Source organism: Sphaerodactylus townsendi, linkage group LG10 (assembly GCF_021028975.2).
Source record: "Sphaerodactylus townsendi isolate TG3544 linkage group LG10, MPM_Stown_v2.3, whole genome shotgun sequence".
Classification (NCBI taxonomy): domain Eukaryota; kingdom Metazoa; phylum Chordata; class Lepidosauria; order Squamata; family Sphaerodactylidae; genus Sphaerodactylus; species Sphaerodactylus townsendi.
In genome coordinates, this window is record NC_059434.1 from 46,988,516 (window position 1) to 47,003,799 (window position 15,284).

A 15,284-nucleotide genomic window follows, 5' to 3' on the forward strand; every position below is an offset into this window, starting at 1 on the left:
GGTGTACAAAACTACCTAGTGAATTCTCCTAAAACATGACACAGAAATTATAAGAAGAATAAGAGTTATATATGTCTGATTCATAATTTTATTTCACATCCCCATGGTGTAATCCATGCATTTGGGAAAAGAAACATGCTGGACTTTTGCTGGTTGCTCCTTGAAGTCATAAGGGCAGGGAAAGAAGTGGGGGACAACATGCATGTGGAAACCACGTTAGTGTCAACAGGCCACAGTATTATTGATTCAAGTAATCCGAATATGGCATAGAGCACAGATCCAGACACTGGGTGGCCAGTCTCAAGACTGATGAAACCCTCCCCAGCCTGCTTAGTGATGGTGGACCTGGAATGATAAGACTTGTGGTCCTCCCTGGGTGCAAGCTTCTGCAAGGTCCATTTGCCATCTATGAACAGAGCCAAGTGAGGGCCTCAAAGCTAATCTTAGATCTGTCCAATGCCTAAAACTACCCAAAGTTGCGACAAGTAAGAAAATAACAAGAATTGCAACTGTACTACAAACTGGCAATGGAGAGAGGAAGGGTGGTTGAATGGTGAGTAGCCAGTAGCCCAGCAGTCACATAGCCTTAAAAAGGGGAACCAAGACCCTTCTCAAGACCACCCCCAAGTAGTCTAGCTGATGTCTGCTGGTTAGATGCTACTGGGCTCCCCCAAATGGCTCGCAGCCACGCCCATGCTGCCTAACTCTGCTTGGGCATGAAACCTGCCTCCTGGTCCTACCCTTATCACTGTGACTGCAAAACACTCCCAGGTAAGTCCAGAGCCATGACTTATTGGGGAAAAAGATGCTTCTAAATAGCTTTGATTCTGAATGTTGCTGAAGCATTTTTTTAAACCTTCTGTAGAATGTATGCTCTGTTTATTAGATGATTGTGTTATTCATGTCGTGTTTTGGTTTCATCATGTTCTGATTTCGTTGAATAATGTATATGCATTTTCATCAGACCTCTGAATGAAGAACCAGTGCTGATATTGATAGTGAGTGAGGAGAGTGCTGACTATGGGTATCTCTGTGACACTGAAGATAACACAACATCCACAGAGCTGTTCCAGCTAATGGAACAACTGATTTTGCTAGCAGAGGAACGGTACACCCAGAAAGTGTTGTGGATGGGTTCAATAGGGTCAATCTATCTCACATTGCCCTCTTTATGAGAGTGAAGTTGGTGATTTGGGGTGTGAACATCAGAACAATTAAAATTGTGCCAGATCAGGCTGGTAAGGACAAGTGTGTGGGGGTGGGGCGGGGGGGCACTAACATATGGCAAAGCTGGAAGCAACTGTTCCTATGCTGTTCCTCACCTAAGCCAACAAAGAGAAGCATAGGTACAGTACTTCCTCCAGCACTGATTTTCTCTTTTCGTACTATGTTGACTTCATGGTGGTATAAGAAGATTCTGTTGTTCTGTGGAAGCAACAATTGAACAATTAAGCTCAGGCATAGTGTTGGAGTGGATTTTTTAATACCTTTTGTTTAAAATGTTTTTAGATTAGCCTGAGTGGAGATTAATGCATCATGTTACACACATATTGTTTACTATATGTCTGTGCATGTGTAGGTGTGTGCAGTCAGAAAATGGTGGCAGATGGAGCCCTTTTTGACATCCCATAATGTCAGTTAATTTGAAACTTTGTTGTTGTACTCTAAAACTATTATGTAAACAGGTTTAATTCTGGTTCAGTCTGTGAAGAAATTTTTAGCTGTTCATGATGTTTGAAGTAAAAATCTTTTACACTTTTGTCTGTTTTTACTAGTGTTTATAGACTTCTTATTTCTTAGATCATTACTAATTTTATAAGGATCCACAAAGAGAATATTGTGATCAAAACATGTGATGTAAAATTGAATTACATATTTTCTTTGCCACAAATTTGTGAAAATATATGTATTCAAATATTGTGTCCTCTTAGGAGTTAATTTAATTATCATTCCTGAGCTAATTAATAATGAAAGGAATCATGAAGACTAACTAAACAGAGATAATGCTGTTTTGTTGGTATTGGTGCCATATTTGTTCACAAAGAATTCAGAAATTAATTCTATCTTTTAAAAATAATCCTTTACACTGGTGAGCAGGTAGTTACTGAAAATAATCTGAGAGAATTACTTTTAAAATGAAACACATGGCTCTTAAATTTTACTATACTGAATCATCACTTAGAATAAATAAATGTAGTCTAAATTAACTTTTTATATTAATTTAGTCTCCATTTCAGTAGTTTTCTGAAAGATGGTTGTCTTTTTACAAACACATCTATATGCTTATGTGAACAATAGCAACTCCTGTTAGGAACAATATTACACCCATCCAGTAAACTTAGTGGGAAGAGCATAGCTTAGTAGTGAAACATATGGTGTGCCTGCATAAGATCCCAGATTCAGTGCCTGACATTTCCAGTAAAAGAATCTCTTGTTCATAGATACTCAAAAGGAGAACTGAGGAAACTTAACGTATGTAGATATATCAAAGAAAGTGAGGAAAATACAGTTGCACATTATCTTGAATTAGCAGAAGTCCAAAATTTTAACAGTGCAAAGGAAGTCACAAACAACTAACATGAAGAAGTGTGGATTAATTTTTGCACTATACAATGCTTCATTATATTTTTGCGATATTGTTATAGAAGTCATGATTGTATCTAAACGTGGCTTGATGATTTAATTAGTGATGCTGAGCTCCTCCTGGCCTTGATTCTAACGGGACCTTTCTGCTGCTCTTTTCTGCTGTGAGCATGCAGGGCATCATCCAGATGGCAGCGATATGAAAATGTAATTACCAATGCTTCCTAGCATCAAATAATGTTGCTATAGATGTGCAAAGATGGACTAAACTTAAACTTTCATGGTTAGGAAGAATCTCGAATGTCAAAATGAATGCTTTATCAAAACTTAATTTTTTATTTCAATTGCTACCAATCTACGTACAAGAAAAAAAGCTGAGAGAATGGCAAAAACAGATTAATAAATTCATCTGGGATGGCAAAAAGCCAAGAATAAGATATAAAGTCCTACAAGAGGAGAAAAAGAGAGGAGAATTGGCAGTACCCAATATCAAATTATACTTTCAGGCAGCCAGTTTGGTTTGGATTATAGATTGGATAAAGTACCCGTATCAGTGAATAATAAAATTAAATGTATTGTCGAAGGCTTTCACGGCCGGATTCAACTGGTTCTGGAGGGTTTTCCGGGCTGTGTGGCTGTGGTCTAGTGGATTTTGTTCCTAACGTTTCTTCTTAACGTTTCTTTTCTCTGTGATACACCTCTGAAGATGCCAGCCACAGATGCAGGCGAAACGTTAGGAACAAAATCCACCAGACCACGGCCACACAGCCCGGAAAACCCTCCAGAACCAATAAAATTAAAGGCAGAGGTTTGGGAAGTGTGTTTACATAATCGGTTATGGATAGATAAATCAGTGAAGGAAACAAACACAGATCAAAATGACAATCATATAATTAGAGATGGATTATTAAAAATCTGGAATACAATATCTCCATAAATGTCACCTGTAGAAGCATGTTATGACAGGAACGTGATAAAAAAAATACTGATTGCATAACTTATCAAGACATGATAGATGTTCCAGGAGAAATCAAATCCTGGCAAAGAATAACAGATGAAGGTAAAAAAAAATGGTGACTTTCTTTCCAAACAGTTTCAAGCCTAAAAAAAGAAATCATCTGAGCAAGAGGAGGGATAAGAGAATTGACAGAATTTGAAAAGGAAATTTTGCAGCATAAGAACATTTATTAGGATGAATATGTGACCTTTAATTGCAGTATGCTCCAGAAGCAGAGCAAGTGAGAACATGTATGATCAAATGGATGCAAAACTTTGAGGAAGAAATATCTTTCCAACAATGGGAAACTTTATGGACAAGATGAATAAAATTCACAGCTTCCCAGACTTTAAGAGAAACCTGGTACAAGATGTTTTAATGTTGATATATCACTCGAAGAGACATTGAGAAGATCAACAAGAATTATGAAGGGAAAATGTTGGAAATGTAAATAAGCTAATGAATTTTTTTAATCATATGTGGTAGTCATGTAGAAAAGTGAAAAAAAAGTGGAAGATACTCACAGAAATAAAAAAAATGTTAAAAATTAAATTTGTTGAGGAGGCCAAGACCATGCTATTAGGCATACTACCAAAGAACATTCCTAAAAATCTGGAAGAACGTTTTCAGTACTTACGACAGCTGCTTAGAGTGGTACTCACAACAAAATGTGAAACAGAATAATGCCCTAGCTTAGAAAATTGGAAAAATAAAGCAAGAGAATATACAACAATGGCAAAATTAATTAACTCTGTGAACAGAAGATCTAGACAAGAATTTCAAGATGAGTGGAAATTATATTTTGCATGCTATTTTTAAACGTAAAAGTATTTATGGAATGAGATGCATATGATTGAAATGTTATATACAAACTATTAATAATCTGTTAAGGCTCTAGCACCTTATTAACTGTGTTGAGAAAACGTTAAAAGAAAAAGGCTAAATTGAATAGAATCTTTGGCTAATAGAATAGAATCTAAATTGAATAAGAATCTTTGATTGGAAAATATGCCCATTATTTTATGATTTTATAGAACATAATTTTTGGCATAATTATTTTAACACTCTCAGTTCTCAGAATTGTAACCAAGATATGATTCTGTTTTATTGCCTTTTTTCTTTCTTTGTTATTATTGAAACAAACCAAAAATCATTAAAAGAATGTGTTACACATGATTCTCAGCTGTGCTAGGAGTTCTGCGAATCAGACTTTTAGTCCTACCCAGTGCTAACTTAATGCTATCCCCACTGCTCACAGCAGAAACTAGGCTTTAGCTTTAGGTCTTCACTGACATGAGGACTTTCTTTCCATCACTTTGTTTTGTTAAAATCAACGTAGAAAAGGAAGACATGGCAGTGGAGGCAGGTGAGGGGTGGGGTTGCCAGGTACCTGGCAGGGATGAGAAATCCCCTGCCCCAGTTCCAATTTTCTGCCATCAGTCTAAGTAGCAAAGAGATTATTTCTTTTTATGGCCAGTGGGTCTACTGTTCTGGGGAAAAACTAGAAATGGTGATAGTCCTTTTATAAAAATTGTTTTTTTCATAGAGTTCCTGGAAATTCCTAGAGAGGTGTGATGTTACTTCCAGGTTTTGCTAGAAGTGACTTCATGCTTCAGCTTATGGCTGCCCATCCATATCCCTACCCTTCTATCTCCCACTGGTGCCATGCTGTGCCTGGCAACCCTGGGGTAGTATAGAGATCTGAGCCATAGAATTGAGTCCATTTTGGATAGCAGTCCAAAATGGACTGCTGGAGCAGTCTGGTTCTGATTTGTGACAGATACAGACTCCTTCCGCACATGCAGAATAATGCAATTTCAATCTACTTTCACAATTGTTTGCAAGTGGAATTTGCTATTCTGTACAGTAAAATCCAGCTACAAAGTTCATTGAAAGTGGATTGAAAGTGCATTATTCTGCATGTGCGGAAGGGGCCACAGAGAGGCTTCATCTGCTGAACTGTGTTGCCCTCTCCTTCCATTGTGATGCATTAACAATTTGCTATTCCAGTCTATGATTCTGCTTTGCTAAATGCCACAATGATTTTGTAAGTGTTAAAATATTTGTACACAATGATAGTTTTAAAACCTGTTTTTATATCTAATTCACCCGAATTCAGTCAGTTCTCATACAACAACTTGCATAAGAGAGCATGACTGTCTTTATTTGCTATATGATCCATCAGATGAAAATTATCCGTAGTAAAAGTCGAATTGTAGTTAACTGTGTCAAAGTTCACATCTGTCTAATATTTTAAAGGTATTTTTGGAAGGTAAAATATGCTCTACATTGTATATAACTATGGAGTAAAAACATATGTTTGGCTGATCTGCAAAAAAAGAGAAGAAAACACATTACCACTTAGCTGGACCATAAAGATAAGAGAGGAATCCGCAATTTGAACATTCTTCCATCCTCCTATCAGACTGTTAATTGCATTGTTTAAGCCATGTAGGCAAAAGAAACTGATGCAAGGCATCATCACTTAAAAATTGAATTTGCAATTCAAGAAAAGCTTATATTGTAGTTCTGGATTAGTCTGTTGCTTTGATCACATCTCATGGCTTTCAAACAACTAGGATCGGTTGTGACCTCATTTAGGCTCTATTTTTATTTAATCTCATATGATACCAAATGACACAAATTGCTTCCAAATCTAGCTCATGAGATTCTTATAATATGGAATGCTTCTGCCATATTTTAGGACAGCCCCTCTATGAAGAATCTCTCTTGTCATCTTTTTGTCTTCATTTTTAATATAAACTGTAGGGTATAATGACTTAACTGATCTGGCACTTCCTAAACTTGTATTCTGTCCCATTTTAAGCTAAGTAAAACACTGTACCTGAAATAGTACATTGAACTGACCAGTAATTGTCTCATAAGTCATAAATGATAAAGATTATGAGAAGGATCCAGTCGAAGTGAAGTACTTTGAACGCATTTGCAAGTGATCCACTGCTAAATAGCCAAAGTGAGTTCCACTTACTTTAGTCAAAGAACAAAGTGCATGTTTAAACTCTCTTCATTAAAATGAGTGAAAGTATCAAACTTTGACTTCATTGTGCCTCATAGAAATAAGTTTCCCTTAGCACAGTGTTGCAGTATAGAAATATACAGACAAGTTCAGTCTGTAGGATTGAAGGTGGGAAATGATGAGGGTGGGAAGATCACAGTACAATAAAGGTAAGTTTAAATGCTGATTCAGTGACTAACAGCATTTCTTTGAAGTGGTTAGCTATGTTATACCCTGGAATATTTTATTAGTCTTTCAGATGCAATTGGACTTGCCTTTGCTATTTCTTTGTTAATTGAACACCTGCTGTGAAAGCATCCTTTCACCTCCCCCTTTATTCTGCATGCACAATAAAAACTTGTTGAGGACATCCTGAGAAAAATAACATGTATATTTTAGTGAAAATGTAACAGTTAGCTTGTATTTTGAAGCTCCAATGTAAGAAGTTGCTTTGGAAGGAGAATAAAAAAGACAATTTGGCTAAACTGAAAAAGTTAGTTTTGAGCTAGTGATTTTAACTAGTGATTAATACTAGTGGATGAAAATGCCACAGTAATAGGTAGCAAAATAGGAAACAATTGATTAACTAAAATGTCTTCATGGAACATGAGGATACGGAACATGAAGATATAGAAATTATTATTTGTAGTAGTAGTACTCCCACAAATGTAGTGTAGAGGTTTAGAGTGCTGCAATAGGATCTGGGAGACTCCAGCTCAAATCCTCAATCGGCCATGGAAATTTGCTGCATTACTTTGTGCTGGTCCTATACTCTCAGCCTAACCTATCTCTCAGCTTTGTTGTGAGGATAAAATTGAGAAGGGCAAATGTTATGAGCACCCTATGGGTCCCCACTGAGAAGAAAAGTGGATGATAAATGTAAGCAAATACATATTTAGCAATGGATCACTTGCAATGCATCCATATGCAAGTGCCCAGATCCTATCATCCTAAATAATCACTAAAACTAGTACAGAAATATGATCTCCTCCATTTTCTGGTATTTTTATAATTTTCACTACAATTCTTGTTCAGGATCCAGAACTTCATTTTCACCATTGGAAACAGGCTTTCAAATCAGTAAAAGAATCTAGATACAAATCAGTCAAAGAATCTGGATACAAATTTATAGCAACAGCAAATTGTTAGTATTTGCTCACTTTTTATCTACATGTTATCTACATTTTATTTACATTTTAAAAGTATCATTTAGATTTGTCTCTGTCTTTCTGATTTAGGTTCATTTTTCTTTGATAAATTCTGGACCCTCTTGAATAAAGATTAGAAGACAAAAAGAAACCATAGGCTATTGTCCGATCTTTTGATAGAGATTCCACTGAGACAGAGACTGAAAACTTGTCTGAACACTCAGCCCTGGACAGCACAAAATCATGAGGCAGATGCAGTGTCTATGATAATATATACTAGCATTGATAGTTATGGCTACATAGGGATCCAGGGAGAAGGGAAACAGATGAGTTCAAGAAAACTCAGGCAGGACTATAATAATAAAAATAGAAGAAGAATTAACATTGTATGTTTTAAGTGATCATACATTACATTAATAATCTATACAATAGCCCTCAGGTAACTTTCTTTGCAGGGCTGGAATTTAACTAGGCAATCCTAAACAGAGTTACATCCCTTTGACTTTAGTATGTGACTGCTTAGAATTGCACTATGGGAAATGCTATGAAGCCCTTTAAATAGTTTAAATACAACTAGATTTCTATGTATTTGCTTTGGAAATAACTAGTGATTTAAACTCATTGATGCCTTACAGTGTTAATTTTAATAAAAATTTCCTGAATACTGATATACTTTCTATATTTGTTAGGAAATATTAAAATGAATATAATTTCATAGATGAAATCAAAATAAGCTTAAACAGGCTGTAAATGTGAATATGACTGAAATGTACACCATTTTTGGTGTACATGACTGATATGTACTGAATATGACTGAAATGTACACCATTTTTGACTGCTAATTGAGTTGAAGTTTAAACTGAGAAAATATGTCTCTTTTTACATTGTCTACCTTAAACTGATCACAAAAATCCTGTCTATTATGTAATATGCTACACACTCTAATTTTTGTAGCCAATGGACTCCAAATTGTTTGCTGTCAAATAGTTTTCAGCCATTTGGTATTAAAGTCTCATTCTGATTTTGTTTTTGAGAAATTAATGTGATTGTATACAAACATGTGTGAGACAATGCTATACAGTGTTTCTCACAAAGGTTGAGGTGCTAATAGCTTAATTCCTGAGTGATTTTTTTTGCTTGCTTTGCTCTGGCAACTCTAGGCTGACCCTGTCTATAATCTGATGACCTGCTCTTGCACTCAGCTATTTGGAAGACTGTTCTGGCCATAGTTGACCCTGAGGGTGGTATCTGGAAGACCACTGCTCCAATGACCCATGTCAAGAGTGGATTTAGAATCTGAGCTACTGGGCCTCTGATATAGTTAGGCACATACAATGTTTTTCTGCTTATTAAATACCATGTGTTTAAAGAGAAAACCACTTTTACACCAGTTGTTTAGTACAAAATTATTTCCTGGATTAATTCAAGGTTTTGTTTTTCATTTAAGAAGTGAACTTTCAAAGAAACTTTTATTTCCCCACAAAAATCTGTTGCATTGCATTGGTTAACCATGGTTTTGTTAGATGGAAATTCATATAATGATTCCGTACAATATATGTTTTTAAAATGGAAACCACATGTTAAACATTCTAGAAACACAAAAACAGAAAAGCAGTACTTAACCAGCCAACCTTTGAATTATCCGTAATTTATAAAAATAAACAATATATTGTCACATGTTTAATTATAGAAAGATAATTAGACATGGAAGGAAACATATTTTTCCTTGCTTTTGATCCTTATGGCTAATTGTTTGACATTTGAACTAATTAAAGTTTGTATAGCTTCTTTTGACTGTTTTAATAACAATAAATTGCTGCATCACATACATTTTGATGATACAAAATGAAGATAACACTTATGCTGAATGTAATTCCAGAAAAACATTCTATATTACCAGTGGTGGGATTCAAATAGTATAATATAATATATACTCTATTAGTGTAAAAATCTTTTAAGTATTAATTTTTTTAGATTTGTAATTGTAATTGACAAATATAGAGAGGACAGTGACTTGTCAGATACCACATACAGCCAAGAAGTGCTCATGTTGCTTCTTAAAGTTGTGATAGTAAAAACCAGTTGATGATGTCTTTTGGGATGAGAGAGGCTGGTCATCAAAAAAATTACAAAGAAATATTTGCATTCCAGGGCTTGACTTAAGATGCAGATAGACCAGGGGGAGGGAACCTGCGGCTCTCCAGATGTTCAGGAACTACAATTCCCATCAGCCCCTGCCAGCATGGCCAATTGGCCAGGCTGACAGGGGCTGATGGGAATTGTAGTTCCTGAGCATCTGGAGAGCCGCAGGTTCCCTACCCCTGAGATAGACTATTTGATTTTTGAAATGAAATATGTTTTCAATAGCTTATTATTGTTGAGAAAACTGCAATGTATATTTTATGACAGCTTTCACGCCTAGTGGATATTAGAATGCTACTGAAGATGGTGATCTTTTTAAAATATGAAATAGTAAGATATGAATATAAAATTATAGTTAAGTGTTTAAAGATTTCATCTAAATTTTGTTTTCATCATAAAATGTCTTAATTAGATACTTTTATGGATTTAGATGCCTTGTTTTTTGTTTTTTTTGTATATTGATTTACAGTCAAAGCAGAACACATCTGTGTTTAGGCATTAAAAGGCACAGACATATTTCCAGGAAATTCTTCCATTCCCTTGTTAATCCTCCTTTTTTTTTTTTTTTTGCTCTCAGCAAATGTTATTCAGTATTTTCTAGATGTAACGAATACTAACAAAGCCAAATTGGTATCAAGAAGTCCTGGCTGCTCTTCCATTGTACTTTTAAGTTTTGATATATAAGAGGAGAAGGCTGAGATAAACCAATTTATAACATGTCACTGCTTTTCATTTCCATATAGGAACTCATTCCTGATTTTTATTATCTTCCTGAGATGTTTGTCAATGAGAATAATTACAATCTTGGAGTGATGGATGATGGAACTGTGGTATCCGATGTTGAACTTCCTCCATGGGCCAAAACCCCTGAAGAATTTGTCCGCATAAACAGATTGGTAAGATAGCAATCACATGTTTTGTATGTTAAATGTCTCTACTTAGAATGATATTTGCTTTTTCTGCACAAAGCTAGAATTTACACAGGTTGAATCTATTGAAGTTTTTTAGATGCATCCAAAGACTTCGGTAAGAATAGCTTTTTTGGGGGGGGGGACTTTTTCCCCCTTAGAACAAGTCTTTGTGCTTATTGTTCCTCATCTTAATTTTGATAGTATGTACACACAAAATGCATTGATACTTCTACTTGGCATTTTCTCAGTTTTATTTTTGATAATGTAATATTTCTGAACCTAATATTTTATGTCAGTTTCTCAGGTTGTCAGATTCATGGTTACCTTTGAAATTGCTGGCATTACTAATAGATTGCTTTAAAACGAACAGAAATATGGAAGTCTCTGCATTAGTTATCTGGTTAGTAACATTTCCACGAGAAACTCGCACAAAAAAGAATGGAATTTCAAGGCTTCAGCCTTCCACCTCCCACTTCACTAGGCTTTTCATTTCCGCATCTTTTCATCCCCATTCAATCTCTCTCACTTAACCTGTTTTTCCACAGACTCACTGAAAGCTGATACAGATATTAACTATTTTTTTCAAAACCCAGAACCTTGGTTTTCAAAACCTGAGCACCTCAATCAGTGCTAACCACTGGTAACCAGTGCTAAGGGTTGTTTTGCTCATATTTGTCAATCTTTATTTTCTGCTGAATACTTTGTATGGTGTATATCTTGACATCGGAATCTTCAGGACTTACTTAAGGAGAGCTCTATAATATGGAGAAAACAATCCCTCCTCCTTAAATCTTCTTGACATCTGGGTTTATTACTGAGATACTGAGCTGGATTCAGACTAGATTCTCCATTAATTCTTGCTGCAGACTCTTTCCATGTTATTCCTCAGGATCTGCTATTCCCAGAAGTACTATGATGTGGAGATTTGTGGGCTGCAGCAGCGGGGCAGGGGGGAAGAGAAGAGAGTTCTATTCTATTGGGGTAAACATTATTCTGGATCCAATCCATTATCCCCAAGATACTTCTTCCACCTATGGCAGAAGGTCTAGTGGCCTCTATGGGATAAAGTGATCCCTCATGTCTTTAAAAAACAAGATCCTTTGCTGTAACGATGGAATTAAGAGCACATTTCTTTACTGTACAAATAATGGCAAATGTAATACAAGCCATGGTAAATAAAAATTAGATTTGTGGTACAAATGAGGCAATTCTTGTATCTGCAGAATTATTTGATCATGTAATGTGCTTTTTACTATTGCTTAAATGTCCATAATATTAGTTTCTCAGGCATGGTAATTTCTTCCTTCCTATTTTTTTAGCTAATTAACAAGATGCCATTGTTTGGTTTCTGTGTTTGCCATAGCTTTTAACCTAAAGCATTTTGAAGGGTAAATCAAAATACATCATGTAGGCACATGTGGATATGTAAACAGTAGTTTCCATTGAATCCAAAATACTATGTATGTAAATACTTGATTAATGAATGCTTTATTTTGGGGTTACATGAAATATGCTGTAGCTTTGTAATTACATAGCACTACTAAATATATTAATGGACTGACTCAGTCTTTTCATGAGATTAGAAAAATGTGAATAGGTAACAAAATTATATATTTGTATGTTTTGTATATTTTCCATTTTAATAGTTAGACAAAGAATGCTTTCTTAAATCATATGATTAATTCCCCAATCTGTTGCAAAACCCAAATTGTCCATTTATTGCAGTGTTACAACTTCCTAGATCACAATAAATTACTATGGTAGTTTAAAGTGCCCATTTTGTAAGCCATCACATACAGATTTTCCCCCTTTCAGTTCAAACTCTACAGATTTTTGTGCAATGATTGGACCTCATGAAATGCATACTGCTTTGATCTGTGACCTTTTTGTGGTGCTAATCGGGTTCCTGATATCATTATACCTTGCTCATTAATCATATTTCCTACATCCCATCAGCCAACCAGACAGCTCAAGCCTCTGTTTCAGCTCTGTGCCTGGCAGGTTTCTGCTTTTCCAGATTATTACACTGTGATACTTTGGCTTCTCATAACCAGACCCACATCAAGCTGTGTACTACAATTAAAGTCAGATGGTCCTCAGGTTGAGCAGGGATAGTGTTGCAGCTGTCCATCTCTTATTGGAACAGACTAGCAAGGGGAACAGATGATATATAGGACGGTGCATAATAACAGATTGTTCAGTACCAGGTCAATAGCAGGGGTTTGCAGTGCTAATTGGCATACATAGTTACTTTAATCTGAATCCCAGTATTAAATATAGCATACAAAATGTACTTTCATTAAAATCAGATTAAATATATATCAGGTTTTTTGGAAATGGGAAGTATCTGTGAAGATAATCTTTCATAGTGAAATAGCACTCACCAGTTAGCTGAATTTAGCTGTCTAATGCAGCACTCCATATAACGTTTTGAAGATTACAAACTATATTTTGGTTATGCATTAATTCCTTCTTGTTTTCTAAACAAAATATTGTTTCAATATTTCTTGTTTTCTTACCTAACAATATTTTTTGTTTTATTAACAAAATATTGAATTGATCAGCGTGTATTTTCTTAATATTCTTGGTCCTTAAAGTGTAAATCAAATTGATTAGCCTTTTTTCTGTTTTAGCCTGTTTTGAATAAATGCTTTTTGTTATTTATACTTCATCATTTCAGGTGGTCAACTGAAATTATAAATCTTGTTCAAAATATTTATACTACTTTTCTACTGGGTCTTCTGAAAGTTGTTTACTCCCCCCCCCCCAAAAAAAATTATAAAATCAATGTATGAAACAACTAACCGGCAGAAAGAACATCAGCAGATGAAATAAATCTTGCAGGGCAGCAATATTGTTTTATGTATCTGAAAGAAAGGTATGTTGTCAAGAAAAATATCTTACATTCTCATTCAAGTTACAGGTATGTGCAGGGCATAGCCTTTTTTGCAGTGGGAGTTAATCTTAAATTCAGTGTAGTTTTTCTTTAGGATAAGTACAGTGACTAGGATTAGTACAGGATAAGTACAGTGTAAAGCCAGACACCCCCGCCCCCAGCCAAAAATACCTTTTTGAACCTGCACCCGGCAATCCTGATCCCAAGTCAGCTTTTTCAGGATCATTTCAAGATAGCTGGCTACAGCTGCTAAAAAAGCGGGGGAAAAGCTCCTGTAGGCATTTAAATTCCATATATGTAAAGATGGAAACAGTCCTTGACTGATAGTTGTTTGGGATAAATACTTTTCCAAAACTGCACTCCTGGACAAATGAATCCACTTGATAGAAAGGGCTTTGGATGAACAGCTGTTACTTGTATTATCTCACCCCCCATAGTGCAAATGTATTTTTTGTGACGCCTTTCCACCAGTGAAACTACTTGTGAAGAAGGTTACCGTGAAAAGTTCCAGTTTGGTTAAAGCCCTTGTTTCCATAAGATGAATATTAAAGCTCCATGTAGAACAGTCTATTCACATTTCATGTGTATTTCATTTTGAAGTATTGATAGTTATCTTAAAGAACAAACATCTTCATGACTTTACGATACTGCAGGGCAGGTTAATGGATTATAAAAGAATTCAACCCAAAACAGATAGAATAAAACCTTAAGCGTGGTTAGTTGCTGGGGATGGGAGTGTGAAGAGCAGGTCGTTATCTGGGGTGGGGATATGCTTTAAGCATGTTTCTGTTTACATTATATCATGTGAAATGTTGGAGGCTATACCAGTCTAGAAAACATTAAGCAGGGACTTCCTGCCAACTACCATGGCAACAGTTCTGGGCTTCCAACCAAGCAACCTGTCCTTGTTTTTTGTGTTCTTTTTTTCCCTTTGACCAGCAATTAATTAATTAGAGGACTGACATTTCAACAAGGTGTATTGTGCAGCCTATTCACATTATGTTGGTCAGTTCTGAGATTGTAAGCAAAATCTGTGCATGAGCTCAGAACACTTGAGTATATCTTAGGAGCATTATTCAGTTTTATACACCTGGGAGTCTTTTCTATTCTATGTAATCTGGTACATGAGTGTTAAATAAACATTAATGGTAGTAATCTGCTGTATCAAAATGGTGTGCCATGTTCAATGCTAACGTAGATTTCATACTTAAAATGTCTCTAAACTAGTCATGATACATATAGCAGTTGTGGTACAACTGTAGTTTCATATCCTTAAAGCAAAAAGATACCATTATTCTTATCAGTTATTCTTATCTTCCTCAAAGAGTCATAGAAGCCATATTGGAGTTGTGAGGTGTTTTAGAAATATATGTCCTTATAATCAATTCATGAGATGGACAGTTCTCATTTCTGGCATGTAACTTTAATGTTCCATATTTGCATTTTATTTTGGAGATAAGTGGAAACATGGGATTGCAGTGAGAATATTTTCTTCTGCTCCATTTTCTGACTACTTCATCTTGCAGGACCTCTAATTAGAACAGAAGAATAAAGATTGTGTGTCCTAAGAATAAAGCAGGATTTAATTAAT

General features: G+C 35.5%; 1 protein-coding gene across 1 annotated transcript in view; it reads left to right on the top strand.

Moving 5' to 3' along the window:
- Positions 1–15,284, top strand: part of LRBA (LPS responsive beige-like anchor protein) — a 452,503-nt gene that overhangs the window by 347,741 nt on the left and 89,478 nt on the right. Inside the window, 1 exon segment of the mRNA XM_048509137.1 lies at positions 10,630–10,782. Coding sequence (XP_048365094.1) covers positions 10,630–10,782 — 153 coding nt within the window.